The sequence below is a fragment of the Urocitellus parryii genome, chromosome 4, assembly GCF_045843805.1.
Source record: "Urocitellus parryii isolate mUroPar1 chromosome 4, mUroPar1.hap1, whole genome shotgun sequence".
Lineage (NCBI taxonomy): Eukaryota > Metazoa > Chordata > Mammalia > Rodentia > Sciuridae > Urocitellus > Urocitellus parryii.
This window is the reverse complement of record NC_135534.1, coordinates 11,861,142-11,878,148: the sequence shown is the minus strand read 5'-3', so window position 1 is coordinate 11,878,148 and position 17,007 is coordinate 11,861,142. Positions and strand designations below refer to the sequence as shown.

The 17,007-nt window shown below is 57.8% G+C and overlaps 1 protein-coding gene across 1 annotated transcript in view; it reads right to left on the bottom strand.

Moving 5' to 3' along the window:
* Syt7 (synaptotagmin 7) overlaps positions 1 to 12,322 on the bottom strand; it is a 57,449-nt gene extending 45,127 nt beyond the window's left edge. Inside the window, exon 1 of the mRNA XM_026407648.2 lies at positions 12,240 to 12,322. Within this exon, the coding sequence (XP_026263433.2) occupies positions 12,240 to 12,270 (31 nt within the window). The 5' untranslated portion in view covers positions 12,271 to 12,322. The remainder of the gene's footprint in view (positions 1 to 12,239) is intronic.
* Between the last annotated feature and the right edge of the window lie 4,685 nt (positions 12,323 to 17,007).

Sequence of the window (17,007 nt, the reverse complement as noted above, 5' to 3'; positions counted from 1 at the left end):
CGCTTGCCTTGCAGGTGTGGGGCCCTGGGTTTGATCCTCAGCACCACATATAAATTAATAAAATAAAGGTATTGTGTTCAACTACAACCTAAAAAATAAATATTAAAAAAAAAGATTGGCCTGGGGAACTGCACCTGTCTGCCCTTAATCTTGCAACTCAGCTAGATCCACCTTACCATCCTTCCCGGCTCTGGAGCCTCACTACCCGAAGGTAGCTCCAGGACCATTTCACCTCCCCGCCATCCTCACCTCTCCGTCGAGAGCCACATGGAAGAAGACAATACACTCGGCAGCACTTACAGCCCTCTCCGTGCTTGCAAATCTACCATCTGAATTGAACCTCAAGATATTGAGGGGCGAGGCAGGTAGGGATGGCCCTGCTCTGATTTTAGAGGAGAGAAAACTTAAGACTCCAAGGAATAAGTGGCTCTCCCAAGTCGCCATGAGCAATCAGCCAAACCCCAGCTGAAGATGGCAGGATTGCCAGCCCAGGGTTTGCTTCCCACTTGTCCAAGGCAGGGGTCCTAAGGGTATGCTGGGCAGGGAGTTCTAGAGACCTTCATCTCCTAAGGGGCTTCCTGAGGCCAAGGGCTGCTTTGCCCTCTTGCTCCCCAGGGGCCATCTGCTGGCTCAGCTTTAACTTGGAGTCTTGGAGTCTCATTCTAAATGAAATTTTTTTCCAGGCAATTACTTCCTGCTAATTAGGAAGCAAGGCTGCCAGTCCCTGGGCCCCGAGTTGACCCCTTTCTCAACTCACAGGAGTGGGGGTTGTGGAGGTACTGGGTAACAGCACCAGCCACAGACACTGCCTGGGTCAAGGCCTGCCAGGGCAAGCAGGCAGTGAGGGGCTAAGGAGTTCCAAGGAGCTGGAAGAAGGGAGGTGGAGATCCTCAGGAAGTGGGGCTCTGAAGTGGAAGAGAGCCAGGGGACCAGGAGCCAGAAGGAACTAGACATGCCCGTGCAGAGTGAGAGGGACGGAGGCTGTGGAGCAGCAGAGGTGTCAGGAAGAGCCCAGAGGCTGGGATCCAAGGAAGAAGGAAAGCAGGCATCTCAAGAACCAGAGACAGAAGGCGGCACTGCCCCCTGCATAGGGAGAGGAAGGAAGAAGGGACCTGGAAGATGGTCAAGATACAGGCGAGGAAAAGTCAGAGAGGGAGCTACCAGGAGACTCCAGGAGCGGGAAGGAGAGAGGAAGGGCAGGAGGGAAGGAGGAACTGCGGAGGAAACCCCAGGGAGAAGGGGGAGGAGAACAGGGAGGACGGCTTGGAGTGGCAGCTCCCAGAGTCCCAAGAAGGGCTCTCTCTGTGTCATTGTCCTTGAGCCTCCCCCAATGTCAGTGCCCAGCCAGCCGGGCCTGCACACCCTCCTACGCAGCCACAGGTGCAGGCGGGCACCATGGCAGGCCACCAGCCGGCTCAGGCCCCAGATGCTTCACATACTGGGGGCAGGCAGCTGACCTCCCTCCCTGCCAACCCAGTGGGCCAAGCCAGGGTCCCCCTGGGTCACACAGCACTGTGACCAGCTGCCCAAAGAGAAATGGTGTTTGTCCAAGGTCATAGAGCAAATGGGCGATGAAGCCAGATGCAGAAGGCTCAAGGGCTGAGTCCCAGTGGTGGGTCCTGCTCTCTCCAGGGGACAGCAGGAGACAAGATGGATCTTGGTTGCTAGCAGCCAGCCCCTGATCAAAGCCCTGTGGCGTATGGGTGGCAAATGAAAGGAACAAGGATGCCCAGGGGCTGGAAGGGAAGCAAAGGAAGTCAGTCCTTCTCGAGCCCTGAGGGAGGTTCTGCAGCTAACGTTAAGGAGCATTCACTAGGGACAGTGTGCCAGCTCCTTAAGACACGGCCTGCAGGATCCTATTGACCCCATGACAACCCTATAAAATACACATCACTATCATCCCATTAAAGGAAAGAAAGCGAGACTCAGGAGGGTTGAGTGATGGCCAAGTCCACAGAGCCAGCCAGTGGCATGATTGTAACTCTGGTCACTAGCCACGTTGAGGCTGCTGCCCTGAGGACCCCTCTGACGTGGCATTATCCGAAGATGCTGAGGTCCATGAGCTCCCAGGACCCAAACCCAGCTCTGGCAGGATCTAGGCCCCAGAATCTAGGCAGCTGTGTATTGTGGGGGATTCTTGGGGCACCCGAGAACAGAGGCGGTACCATGAGGTCCTAGACTTGAACAGCCCTATGTCTGATACTCAGACTTGGCTCTGCCTCCAACTTACTGTGTGATTCTGAGTGCATTTGCCCTCTCTGGGCCCTGGTGTTCTCACCTATGCCATGAAACAGTGGGACCAGATAATAATGACAGCCCCTACCTGCGTGGTGCTGTGACAGACCCAGTCTTCCAACGGCCCCAAGATGGGGCAGTCACCTCCATTCAACAGATGGGAGATGGAGCTCTGCCAGGCTACAACGCCTGGTTTACAAAGCAACCAACACATGGCAGACCCGGGACCTGAACCCCATCACCTCTGGTCCGCAGTCCCTGCTCCGGCTCCCACTCCGAGTTATTTCCTTAAGGACCCTCTCAGTCCTGTGGGGTGCCTCAGAGATGTCTGTCCGTGGCCCTCTGCACCGGCACCTGTGCCATCGTGTTTTCACATGGGAAACACACATTGTCACGTGCCCGCAGGAAGTGACGTGTCTGCTCAGGCTTCCGTACCTGCTCCTGTTTCTACCTGGCACAGCCCTTCTGGGTCACACACGTCCACAAGCAGTCCCACATCAGGAGCAGGCCCACTGCAGCAGGCACACACACAGACACACACACACACACACACACACACACACACACACACGTCCCCCTCTCTGGGTACTGTTTGATTGGTGGGGACCATGTTCCACGCTGCAGCACACAGCCACATGGTGGTGACGTGAGCCACCACACCCTTCTCCTCTGCTTCCCTCTAGTGCCTGCCACACACCTGCCGCACTCCCATCCCCGCTGCTTTCCTCACGCCTCTCTCCTCACAGGAGCGGGCACCTTCTCCAGGAAGGAAGCAGGCTCCAGCACAGCCCGGCTCCCACGGCCCGCAGATGCCAGCCAGCTCGGGGGTGGGGAGGGAGAGGAGGGCATCCACCGGAGGCTCTGAGGGGCCTGGGGTCCACAGTTCCCATCAGAGGAGAAGCCCTCTCTCGGTTCTGAGTGCCCAGATGAGCTCCTGAGAGTCTAGGGACACTGGCCCTCCTCTGTCTTTGCCAGATTGGGGGCCAGATGGGGGATCTGGGGACAGAGGGTCTGAGCAGGACTATGGTGCCACTAGGGCTCCTTCCCATTGCACCCCTCACCCCATCCCTGGTCCCTGCTCTCTCCTCCCCCTGCCCAAGCATCTCAGAGTCCTGGGTATTTTTAGGCCTCAGCTGACAGGCTGTGAAATCGCACCTCCCCTACCAGGCGGGGGCTGGAGAGGGAGGAATGAGGTTGGGGGGGGGCACACAGACAATTCACCAGGCTCCTCCAGGGCTGGCAGGTGCCAAGCAGGGAGTAAAGGGCTCCTCCCTTCTCCCTGAGCCTCCCCTGGTGAGAGGATCCCTCCACCTTGCCTGGAGAAGTGAACGGAGACTGGGTGGGAAGGAGACTGTTCCACTCAGGGATCTGAGAACAAAGGCTTCAGGGGACAGCCCAAGCACTAAAAGAGGCGCTAGGGACACCCTCCGAGTCCAGCTCTGCAGCCAATACCAACTCCGAGTGTTCTCTTCTGAGAGACAGGCTGAGAGACAGGCTGGCTTGGATCCTAGTAGGATACAGGAGGCGCCAGGCAGTGTAGCCCAGTGGTTAAGTCCCAGCCTTTCTAGCGCGGCTGACACAAATCCTTATTCCTGCTCTGCTGAATGGCTTGGCAAGACCCCCCAGCAGGGGCTGGGGATGTGGCTCAAGCGGTAGCGCGCTCGCCTGGCATGCGTGCGGCCTGGGTTCGATCCTCAGCGCCACATACCAACAAAGATGTTGTGTCTGCCGAGAACTAAAAAAAAAAAAAAAAAAAAAAAAAAGACCCCCCAGCTCTCTGGGCCTCGGTTTCCCCGTAGGTATAACAGCGATAATGATAGCTCCCTTGAGGACAGCTGCAAGGATGAAATGAAATAACATATATAAGGAACAAGGCGGATGGGGGGATTCTCCCTGGCTGCTTCCCTGGCCTTTAATTCATCCCAACCATCCCTTCTCTCAGCTGGCTTTCTTTCTGTGATCCCTGAGGCAAAGGCTTATAACTGTCATCAGGCTCTTTGGTGACTGTCTGGCCACCCACCCCATACCAACGGAATGAATCCTTGGCTGCAAAGTGTGAGCACCTTAGCCCACCTTCCTGCTTCCCTCTGCAGGGAACATACGCATAATCAAGTGTGCACATGGACCCAAATGTCAACATGCGTGCACACTCCAGCACCTCAGCGTGGATGACCCCCGATGGGAGTGGGAAGATGTACCCAGGCCTGGCTGAGAATGGGCCCCTGTGCCAGGGGCCGTGGGCATGGAGAGGGAGGCAATGGAGAGGGAGGCAGCCGCCTAGTTGCCGTGGATACAGGTTGGTTCTGGTGGGGCTCTGGAGCTCAGGCCTGGCGGATGGAGTGTGAGCTGTGTGGCTCCCACAGGCGTGGTGCTGGTGCCCATGGCTGGGTGGGGTGGGTGCAGAATTGATGCCTAGGAGCATTAACCGTGTCTCTGGGGCCCTGAATCTGCTCACCTTGGCTCCTCATCTCTCCCAGAGAGGCTTCCTCTGATGCCTCAGGCACCAGGACAAGGCTCCTTGGGGTGTTCAGTGATGCCCATCTGCATCAGGCTACCCTGACCACCCATTACCTGCCACAAGCTTGACAAAGGCAGGGCCCCAGTCCAGCAGGGTGCTGCAGATCTCTAGGCATGAATGCCCTGGACTCAGGCAGGTGAGAGGCAGAGGAGGGGCTAAGCAGAGACAGGCACAGGTAGTTCACCGCCGAGACTCCAGTGGCATCTACCTGCCTGCCTGCAGGCTCCCCTTCCCCCCACACTAGAATCTGCTCAAAAGCCTCCAGGCCCAACCTACCTTCCCAAACCAAGGGAGTCCCCAAGGTCACCCTTGCAATCACATTGAAGCACTCATTGCTGCCTCAAATGGCCAAGACCCTCAGCACTCTGGGCCACTGCCTGTGCTGTCCTCACCTTGCCAAATGCCTCACTTGTGTTGCTCACATTGCAAACTCTTATTCTTCCTTCAGGACTCAAGCCCTGCACCCGCAGCTCATGTTGTTAGGTAGTGGCATGGCTGGGATCCCAGACAACTCCTTTTTTCTTTTGTAGTATTGGAGATTGGGACCAGAGGCATTCTACCACTGACCTACATCCCCAGCTCTTCTTGATTTCGAAACAGGGTCTTGCTACGTTGCTGAGACTGGCCCTGAACTTGTGAGCCTCCCGCTTCAGCCTCCCGAGTCGCTGGGATGACAGACATGCACCAAAGGACCAGGTTCCCAGACCAACTTCTACTTCCAAGTTCCTACTTCTCTGGGTATTCTGAGGACGGACCAGCTTCGAACAGCACCTGGTGCACATCTTCGCCACTCTGATGGTAACTTACTGGCATTGCCTTGGTGTAGCCCTCCCCAGCTTCTCCACCAAGGAAGTGGCAGGCATGTCCTCCTCAAAGCTTCCAGAAACCTCATCCCACACATCAATCTCTGATACTGGATAATGTTGATAACAGCTGCGGTTGGCTGAGTGTTTACTATGTGCCAGGCCCTCTGCGAGATACCTTTCCCGCCTTATCTCACCTCATCCTCAAGCCACCTAGGAGGAACCATCATCACATGCATTTAAAAGAGGAGAAAAACTGAGGCCATGGAGGTGGAGTCACGTGCTGCAGGGACACAGCAGCTGGTCCCTCTGCCAAGGCTCACTCAATGGCTGTTTGAGACCGGAGCCTGGTTTCAGCAAGCCATTCCTGGTAGCACACATAGAAGATGCTTAGCATCTACCAAGCACTCCACAATAAGAGCGTGCTGTTGGGGCACCATCACTGTTATCAGGAGAGGGGGCAGGGTATGCTGGGGGACCTGAGAGGGGACTGCTTAAGCTTGAGGCCCACAAAGCATGAGTCAACCCCTCAAGAGAGAAATGGCTCTCAGGAGCCGTTGGGCTGTCGGGGATGGGGTCAGGCATGGCAAGAGGTAGACAGGTAGCCCCGATACCAAGACATGGTGGGCTTGGGGGAACCTGAGGGGTGCCGGAGCGAGCAGCAACGATGTGAGGGGCTGTGTGCGTCCGGGGTGGACAGAGCACGGGGAGGCCTACCATGTGCTGGCCATGCTGGCCATAGCTCTCTGGTCCCGCTGACACCACCCCGTGGTAATGAGACGGATCCAATTTGTACCCAGAGCCCCGCCGGGAGCAGCTGCCGCAGCAGGGTTTGAAGTAATTTAATTGGACACATTAGCCACACGGCTCTCTGCCTCTCTCCTTCACTCCCCTCACGCAGGGCCTCACACGGGCACCCCTTCACGCCACCAGACCCTGGCTGGGGGCAGGGTGCAGACACATACACCCCCGCCCCCCCCCCCAGGACTGGCCATCAGCGTCCCTCCACTCTCTCCTGGAGCTCCTGGGGGCCCAAGGACCAGAGGGCTCTCAGGAGGTTCTCACCTTTCTCTGGTGCAAGAGGAAACTATGGGATCCACTGAGCCTGGGATTCAGACCTCTCCAGCTGTTTCTTCTAGTGGACAAAATGGGGTCACCCCCTTTTTCCCCTTGGACAGCCCTAGAAGTACCCAGCCTCCTGGTCTTCAGAAAGGACACTCAAGAAACAGGGCCATGGCACATGCCTGTTCTGACAGCATCTTTGGCTTTGCCATTATTAGGGGCAGTCCCCTCTTAGGACTCTGGGGGAGGGGTTCATACACACATGCACAGGAGTGGCTACAGTCACACACACAAGAGCCAGATGAGCTCAGCACAACCCAGCCAGACACACATACACACACACACTCACACACACACACTCACACAATGCTTGTGTCCGACATCGAAAGCTCCACGAACATCCACACCCACACCCAAGTGTGTTAACAGCCAGGTGAGGCCCTCTGTGCAGATGGAGGCCTTGAAGGTAGCCAAGCAGGCAGGTGGGAGGGTGTGTCTGGGGGCAGGCAGGGTCCCTGGAGGTCACTGGCTCTGCCTGACAGAGTACAGGGCAGGAGGGGGAGGAGCCCTCCCCAACGCCTTCCGCCACAGCTCCCTGCGCACCTCCACGCACCTCCCTACAAATACACTCATTAGCTGCTGTTTACAGCGGGCACGGCACTCGGATGAGCGCAGCTATTACGGCCAGCCAGCTGCCGCCCGCACACGCAAACGCACGTAGGTACATACAGACCCGGCAGCGCACGCCGCCCCGCCCTCCGCTGCCACCCGCACTGGAGCCCCGAACGCACAGTCACAGGAATAGATTAGTTCCCCAACATCCCGGCTCACCACGCAGGTGGACTCCCAGCCCGGCCCCACAGGCCACACACCTGCAAGGGGCCCTTCCAGGTGGAGGCTGCTGAGCCCCCCAGAGCACGGCCAGTGACCGCCAGTCCACCTTCACACCAACTGGTCTGGAATTCCAGGCGCAGGCTCTGGGCGCCATCCAGCCCCTTCCACAGGTCCCACGCCGTCTGCCAACTCTGTTCCAACCCTGGGGGAATTCTGCTGGGTGAGACCAAAGCCCTGCCCTCCAGACACCAATTGGACAGGGCCCAGAAGGTCTGCCCCTGTTGCCTGGAAGGTCAGTGACTTTCATGTCCATGGAACTGGCACAATTCGCTTGGCACCACTGGCTGGGCTTCCCTTGCAAGGCAGGAGGGCACCCAGGATGGGGCTGGCACAGGCTGGCTCTGGCACCTGGCCAGACCAGTGACCTCTCTGAGAGAGAAAGCAGAGCTCACTGGCTAAGAGTACCACCTGGCAGGCACTGCCCATGGAGCAGGGCCCGCTCTGCCCACCTGAGATGCCTCAGCGCCCCTGAGGCCAGGGAGCTGAGACTCCTCCTCCAACCCAGAGTCCTCTGCTCAGTACTGGGTCCCCTTCTCCCCCACGCGGCCCCCCTCACCAGCTCCTCCCTGCTGTTCTCAGACTCACTCCCTTGGGGGAAGCAGTTATTGAAAATGGTCCATCAGATTCAATAAGGATTCAGTCCCTGAGAGGATGGGCTGGGACGTGGCTAAGTGTTAGCACTTGCCTAGTGTGTGAGAGGCCCTGGGTTCCATCCCCAGCACGGGAGGGAGGTGAGTCCTTGAGAGAACAGTGAGAGGACCAGAGTCGGGGTGAGGGGGAAGGGGGTAAGGAGGGGGGGGGGAGAAGGGGACCATGTCCTTCTCTGCCTTCCCACACAGCAGCGCTGGGGGGGCTGAGAGGAGCAGCACCCATTGGCATGCTATGTCACCTTCAGTGTCCCTGAGGCCCAAGCTTAGGGGGTCAGGACCCAGCTGGCCAAAGGCAGTCTTTGCTCAACTGATACCCACCTGTTCTTCTGGTTTCCAGATGTGCCCTCACCTGCCACCAGCCAGCCTGTAGGTCCTCATCCCAATTCAGCCTGCTCTAGTGGCTTCCCCCTGGGAAGGAGGGGCTTTGGAGCCATCTCTGTCCCCACCATCCTCCAGTCCTTGGGCACCTAGCCTGTTGGTGGAGCTGTCCCCACAAGGCCATAGAGCAGCATGAATCAAGGCCAAAGGAGGGGCCAGTCTCCACAGCAACTCTACAGCTGGGAGGTGGGGACTCTGGCCCACACCCCTAGAGGGCATCCTCTCCCACCCTGGTGTTAGACCTGCTCAGACCAAGAGCCCTCTCCCTGCCATAACTTTTGGGAGACCAGACTACAGGGCGACCTGTGACTGGGTACATGGGGCAGCTTGGGAGAAGGTCAGAAGGTGGTCAGTGAAATGATGGGACAGAGTCAGGCCTCCTCGGACCATCGAACACCACAGCCCCAGCCCTAACCCTGGTGATCCTCATAGGGCACCTTAATCTGCCCTGTACCCCGTGCCCCTAACTCCTGATTCATACACATAGCCTCATCAGCCTCGGTCCCTAACTTGTGCCCAGTGAGTGGAGGATTGCCAGGACCAACTCTGTGGATCCTTCTGCTTTAGAAAGGAGACCCACCATGCCAAGGGACCCTGCCCCAGGCAATATGAAAGAGCCTGGTACCCGCGCCCCCAAGAAATGGGCTGCCTGACAGAATGTCTGTAGGGGATAGATCCCACTAACAGGTGGGACAGACTCAGGTTTTGCGCACAGCTACCCTTGAGGGAACAAGCTCACAGAGGGCTGGGGACTGGGGAGGCAGCCCCCAGGACCTGACCTCTCTCCCAGCAGTTCCCTCTCTGGCCTTGCTCACTAGCTCACTGCAAGGTCACCTCTCCCTCCCTCCTCCTCCCTGCTGCCATCCTGCCTGCCCACTGCAACGCTGACCCCTGCAGGCCTGTTGAGGCCCTGCCCGGCTTGGGGACAGGCAATTGGAGAGACAGAGGGAAGCCCAGCCAGGCCAGTTTCGGGATGCAAAAAGATAGAGCCTGAGGGCAGAGGGGGGTTGCAGGTATGGCTGGAGAGACTGGGCAGAGTGTGGAGCAGGGGCCCATGGGTGTGCATGGGAGGGGACAGGTCTGCATTCTTGTTCTCCATCGGGATCTCATTTTTTCCCACACTCTCTTTCTTCATAATACACGGAAGAGAGTGTGGTGCCTGGGGGACAGGAGCCCAAGTGGGGAGGAGGGAATGGCACCTGCCAGGTAAGGTCTTAACCCTACGGAGCCCTGTGGGGACCTGCAGAGTGAGTAGGGAGAGAGCACCACAGAGACCCTCTGGCTCCAGCCAGGGGCCAGGGGCAGCAGGAGAGAACAAGAAATGTTTTTAAAAGCAGGATTGGGCCGCAGGTGTTCCTGAGAGGGGGATAAGACCAGGATAGAAGAGGTTCTGGTTCCTGGGGGACCAGGGGGAAGAGCAGGACTGGCCTGAGTCACACAGGAATCAATTTGCATTTCTCACTCCCACCTGGCAAGGCAAAGGGGGACTGAGGTGGGCAGAAATGAGGGACAGAGCTCTGGCTGGAGGAACAGCATCTCAGGCGGCCTTGCGTGAGCTGAGAGAGGAAGTCTGACTTGGAGCTATAGGGATTATAGGAGGTGGGCACAGATCCCAGGGGGACACCGAGGCCGAATGGAAGTCTCTGATCCCTTGGAGATCTCTGGATGACTAGGATCCAAACTGTCTCCATCCTCTCCAGACTATTTCTGACCCCACCCATTGAGTGCTTCAGGTCAGCCCCCTTCCTACACAGAGTGTCCCTGCCAGGGGCCCTAGTGGGCCCTGTAGCTGCAGGGGGACAGGACAGGTCCCAATCCCAGACAGGGAGATCCAACCAGGGAGGGGGAAGGAAAGGTCAAGGGGATGCCAGTGTTGGAGTCTAGGCCCTTTGCCCAGAAGATGCCAAGCCCTTCAAAGTTGGCCTCCGTGGAGAGGGCAGAGGTGCTTGGAGAAATGGTGATGTCATAGTGCCCAGGCGTGGGAGTGCTGAGGAGTGGGGGAGAGGGATGAAGGCAGGGCCCCAGGCCAGTGGCCTAACTGGAAAGGAAAGGGGAGGCTGCCAGCCTGGCAGGGCAGGGGGAAGGGAGGCTCCTCACTGCACCCCCTTCCAGCCTACTACCCTGAACTGGTCTCTCAACAAAACTATTGCCTTCTGAGAAGGTGAGCCAAGCAAGAGATGCCCCTGCCCTCAGCCCTGGTGCTGGAAGCTGGCTCCTCTTGGGGGAAGATGCCAGGGTTGTGACCTGGGTCCAGATAGATGAAGGGAGGACTCTCCAAAGGCAATGCCCCTGTAGCCCTCACCTAAAGGACAATCATAGAAGGGCACGAGGTTCCAGAGGGAAGACTGAGTCTCTTTTCCCCTTATACCCAAGTGCTAAGTGAGCATGATACCAGGAGCCCAGTAGGTGGTCCCCAGTCCACCTGGGCTGAAATGAACTGACAGGGGTGACAGCTGGTTCTTCAGGAGGCAGGGATGGGTTGATTCTGTCCCTCCAGGAAAGAGCAAGTGCAGGCTGGGGCCAGAACAGGCAAAGCCAGTGCCCACCAGCCTGTCCTCCCATCAGCCTGCCCTGGAGAGCCTCAGGAGGAGCTTTCTGCAGAGGGTCTTAAGCCTTTCCTCCCTCCAATACCTGCACCCCAGGTGCAGCAGACAGCCCACAGACTCTTCATTCAGGAGTAGGTCCTAGATCCGAGTGGTGCTTTCAGCATCGGATAGCAACCCAGAAAGAGACCCCGATGGCAGAATTGGTGGATGGGGGGGTGTCCTGAGTCAGGGGGAGCACCACAGATAGAAGCTGGGACTGAGCCTGGGCAGGAGCTGCAGGGGACCTGCCTACAGGTGGGCACTGCGTGAGGAGGCGTCAGGAACCAAGGAGGAAATGGCAGAACAATTTCCCGAGGAAGGAGAAGGGATTGCTGGCTTGGACTTGGAAGATGCTAAGCAGACAGTGGGCTCCCGGCCACTCCCTTTGAGGAGAAATGCAAAGGGGTGCCGCCCCTCCCCCTCCCTCCCCGACAACACTGGAGTGAGTTTGGGTTCTTTGCTTCCCCCTCCTCAACCCTAGGAGAACATCCCCCCAGCACCCCCATTGTCAAAGGCGGCCGCTGCGCTCTTTCCCCTCAGGTACCCCTACCTCCCCTCTCACGCTCCTGCGGTTCCCCACCCCCCAGAAGCCTCCCAGCCTTGCTGCTGCACCAGATTCCCACCTGCCCCCTGGCACCCTCTCAATTCACAGTTAGCACGGCCAATGCCACTCCGCTCCCCTGTGCCCACGATCTTGGCCCAAAGCGGCAGGATCCTCGCCCTGGGGTCCCTCCGCGCTAGCCTCCCGGGGCACTGGTGCTGGGGAGCGGGGGTACCTCTGAGGGCACTGCCCTGCTCCCGCGGGGGCAGTGGCTCCTCGCTCCGCCACACACGTTGTCCTTGGGCTGCTGGGGGACGGGGGGAGGAGGTCCTTGTGGGGACACTGCGAAGCCGGCCCCAGGCATCAAGCCTGGCAGTGTCCAAGACTGCGGGTTCAGGGTCCGAGCCGCTGCCACTCGAACCCGAGCCCCCAGGGTTGGGATGACCCTGGGGGACAGGCGGTCTGGCTCCAGCCGACAGCAGCCCCAGGCTGAGGCTCCGAGACGGCGCCCGGCTCTGCCGCCGTCCTGCCCGCCGGTGCGGGGCGCCCCAGCCCGCGCGGGGCCGCGCTTACCTGGGCTGGCCGCCTCCGGGTCCCGGTACATGGTCCCCTCGTCGCCGGCTCCCTCCGGGCTCCTCAGAGCCGCCCGCGGCCGCGCGCTGCTCCGCCGCCGCTGCAGGGCATGGGGCCCGACGACCCCCGGGGGCGGGTCCGAGGGCGGGGGCCGCGCGGGCTGCACAGAGCCGCGGAGCCGGGGAGCGGGGGCCGCCCGCCAGCCCTCCCGCCCGCCCGCGGAGCACGCTGCCGCCGCTGCCGAACCGCACCGAGCCTCCTCCCTCCGGCCTGCGCGCCGCGTGTGCGCGCCGGAGCGTATGTAAGTGTGTACGAGGCGGTGTGTATGTGTGTGTGTGTGTGTGTGTGTGTGTGTGTGTGTGTGTGTTAGCGCGTGTGTGAGCGCGCCCGGGGCACCGCCGGCGCCGCCCGCCTAACGCCGAGCGCCGCTACCACCGCCACCGCCTGTGCCCGCTGCCGCCCGCTGCCGGCCGCGCGCCGCACTGCAGCCCTCGCCCGCCGCCGCCCGGAGCCGCCCCGAGGGCACGGCCGCCGCCCCGCGCGCCCCGCCCGCCCGTGGCCCCCGCGGGGAGGGTGGCAGAGCCCCACGGCGGGACTCTTTGAGCATGTGGGTCCATCCGCACTGCTCGACCAACTCCGTCCGTGCACCCCAGATGATCGCGCCTCGCACGGGGCAGGGTGGCGGAGCCGGCCACCTCCTCCGAGGTGCCCTTTGGCTCCGTCCCGAAAGGCGTGGAGCTCCACTCCGGGTTTTCCGCTGGGTGGCCGCTCGAGGGCGTCAGCTCCGAACTCGACACCGTAGCCGTACCGGGAAGACGAGATGGTGTGTGCAAAAACCAGGAATGGAGTTTTGCCAGCACAGGGCCTGCGCCCGCGCCCGCTCACTCTGCTGGTTCCCAGAGCTTGCACGCAGCGGGAGCCCAAAGGGCTAGGATCTCTGCCCTCTATGGGGCACTAGGTCTACCGACCCAAACCCACATAAGAAGAAAGCGTATCTTTCAGCTTCTGCCCATCCTTCTCCTGTTTGTTCTTCCTCTGTCCCTTCCCTCTTTTCCTTGACCCAGCACCTCCTTGGTAGGAAAGAAACACCCCCTTTCACTGCCAACACTCGGGCTCTCTTGGCCCTTTCTGCCTCTGTGCCTTCTCAACACAGTCCAAGTTCGGGTAAACCCTATTTCTCTTACTTCTCCTTCCTCACAGAATGGGAATGATTTGATTTGGGGAGAGGAAAGAGAGACCCATCTCCCAAGAATTTTAAAGGCCTGTAACTGAACCACTGGTGGTAGCAGGTATGGACACCTCCTTGCACACACCTACAGAACTAATGGGCTGCTACACACAAGCACACAGACAGGCCTAGCGCACAAAGAGACACAGACACTTCCATAGTACAGGTCTTGCCCCTACCTTGCACTAAAGCGGGCAAAATCCCAGGTTTCTGGCAGAATCCTGCCTTCCCCTCTTCTGAGAATGCAGTTCACAGGTGAGCCAGGCTTTCCCAAGTTCAAGATTCCTATTTCCATCTCAGAAATCCACCTAACTGCCTTAATCCCAGGCAGCTCATGCCCAGCCACACCCCACCTTCCCACAGCCAGTAGGTAGCTAGGACCCAAGGGACAAATCTCTGTCCCAAGTTTCCCCTAACACACACACACACACACACACACACACACACACACCATCCCCTGGAACTCACAGGGAACCTCCCCCCCCTCCCCACCAACACACACACATACATTCACCTCCACCCACAGCTTTTCCGGTTGAGAAACAGATAAGGAAATTCCCCCAGAAAACCTTCTCAAAGACTGTTCCGGTGAAGAACAGATTTCCTGGGATTGAATGTTCTAATTAAAAATGGAAGGAAAAAAGGCATCAGTAGGTTAAGGCCTGCGATTCCCCAACAGCCAGAAATTTCAGCCCTTTCCTTCCAATCAAGTGCTATCTCCATCCCTCCCTCTTTTCCCTATACTCTGTAGCCGTCCTCATCCGCGGGCAGCCGAGAATCCAGGAGCTGTCCACAACTCTCTTTTGGGCCTAGAAAGCTCCAGAAAACCAAGCCACGGGCAGGGATTCCAAGGTCCCTTGCCTCAGCTTCCTGCTCCCACCCCCAACTGCATCTCTCATTGCTCTTATTAAGAGCAATAATGCACCATGATACACACCCACTCCACCAGGCCATCTCGGCACACACAGAGGTCCCCATTCAGGACTCTCCCCACTCCAGAGCCCTCCCTGTCACCAGCCTTCAAGCCTGGAGAGGGACAACAGAACCCCTAGTCATTGCAATGCAACAGGTCTTTACTGAACATCTGGAAACACGTGCTTTCTCAGAGTTAATGGAGAAGACATCTGAGAGATGATCCTGGCACCACTCCTCAGGTGACAGAGGGGAAGCCAAGGCCTTTAGAGGAGAAAGAACTGATTCAGAGATCTAACAGCCCAGGGAGCTGGTGAGAGAACCTCGAGGAGGAACCCTTTACCAACCATTGTGGGATTTGTGAGAAGACCCAGTGCCTGCTCCTGCCCAATAGCATGCAGCCTGTCCCTTAACAAAATATAAAAAGGTCTCATTCACTCCCAGGAGGCATTAGACAACGATTGTTCCAGAATGTAGGAGCTGGGTAGTCCTCAAGCATACTAGATGAACTCTGTAAAATATTGTGCAAACTGAGCCTCCCAGGCGTTCGGAATCTTGGCAGTATTTTATTTCTTGCCTGCTTCATGAAAAACTTTGGACACACCCTTTTTCTGGGCCTTAGTCACTTTGTTAAGGGTACAGAGTTATCAGAAAGAGAAAAGAATACAGATTTCTGTGGCTTTGCCATTCATAGCTGTTTTTACCCTGGGCAGACATCTCTGAGCCTTAGTTTCCTCATTCCATATAATGGGAACAACAATACCTATTTCCTTTGACTTTTTGTAAGATTAAATGTAATGATATGATTAAAGCACTTGAAGTAATGCTTAGCCCACATACTTTATTCTAGATAGATACCGAGTACCATTATTATTGTTATTTGTTTATCCTTACCAGAGATACCATGTACTCCCCATTCCCATGTTTTTGCCTGTCAAGGAAGTCCTTTCAGATATCTAACCTAGAATCATAGTAGCATTTCAAGGCTACTCTCTGCTCCTGGAGTATCATGAGATCCAAGCCAATTGTGAGTTCCTGCCTTCTGAGCACTCACAGAAGACTGGAGAGAGGAGGAAATGGAGTCTGCCTAGGCGAGCAGGTCCTCAGAGAAAGGAGCTGGGAGGCTGGGCAACACTCCTGCCTTGCCTTCAGGTCCTGCCTCTAGTCAGGGAGGCTGGGCCTCTGCTGTTCTACTGTTTCTCTCTGGCCCCTTGGAGGAGGCCCAGAGAGCCCTTCTCCCTCCCTGATGCTGCTGGCCCCTGTGTCCTGGGTTCCATGACGTGGCAGGAAATGCTGGCAGCACCTGGTTCCCCAGGGACTGGCTTGCTGCATGCAGTGGACCCCTCAGGCCTGTTTCCGATCTGGCTTCGTCATCAGGGCCAGGTGTCCTGGGTCGGCTTCAGGGAGTGACTGGAAGCAGGGAGGGACATTCTGTCCCCCAGGAGCAGATGCCAGGCCTCCACTTTCCCAAACAGGGCCCCTGAGGCCACCAGGCTGTGTTGCTAGGTCACGGCTGGGAGGCATGGCTCCTGGGTTCCCCTCTGGCCTCTACCTGGCATGGTCTCCGCTGCTGCTGTCTACCCACAGCTCCTGTCCCCTCACCCCCCACCCCCTGGGCTACAGGATGAATTATTAATAAAAATGCTGAGGAAGCTGTTTGTGCAGCTCACGTGACAGAACAAACACACCTCTCTCCTTGCCACCATCCGTGTGGCGAGAGACTCAGGCCGAGCATTGGCCTGATCCAGGAAGGATGGCCTGAGACCAGCCAGAAGGGCGACCCGGGTGCCTGCCGATTGTGCCTGGCCAGGAGCAAACACTTGTTCTGCCACCCTGTCCCTGCAGCTAGCCCCCGGGCTTCCCCTTCCTCCTCTGCAGAGGCCAAGAGTCTGCAGAGGGCAAAAGCACAGATTTAACAGATGTCATCCTCCCAGCAAGGACATGATGGCAAACCCCTAGACGGCAGCTGCAGCCGTCCCCTTGCCCACCTCAGCATAATAGAGACTGGATCAATACTTGCTGATTAATTACCTCCTGTCTCCAGACCCAGTCACCACCAAATCTCGTGGCCTACCCAGGGCCCAGGCTTGTCATACTTCTGCCGGGCTTTGCTTTGGAGGTCTGGTCCTGAAGAGTCAGGGTCTGTCCCCACAGCATCAAGAGAAGAACATGAAGCTGGGCACTGTGGCACATGCCTAGAAGCCACTTGGGAGGCTGAGATAGGAGGATCTTTAATTTGAGGCCAGCCTGGGCAACTTAGTGAGACCCTGTCTCAAAATAAATTTTTAAAAAGGGTTGGGGATGTAGCTCAGTGCTTGCATAGTACGTGTGAAGTCCTGGGTTCAATCTCCACTGCAGCAAAAAGAGGGAGACGGGGAAGAAGAGGAAGAGGAGGAGGAAGAAGAAGAATCCTAGACTTGAGCCCTGCTCCTGCCTCTGACTGACTGTTCTTCTAGTTGTTTGGTTTTCATTGCTTATCTGACAACTAGGGGCCTCAATATTCTCATCCATATAATAGAAATAATTGCCCTACAGAGAGATGTAAAATTATACTGAGGATATGGCAAGGACTGGGTGTCTGTCCTGGCATCCAGGGGTTGAATCCAGGCACCACAGATCCTGATCCAG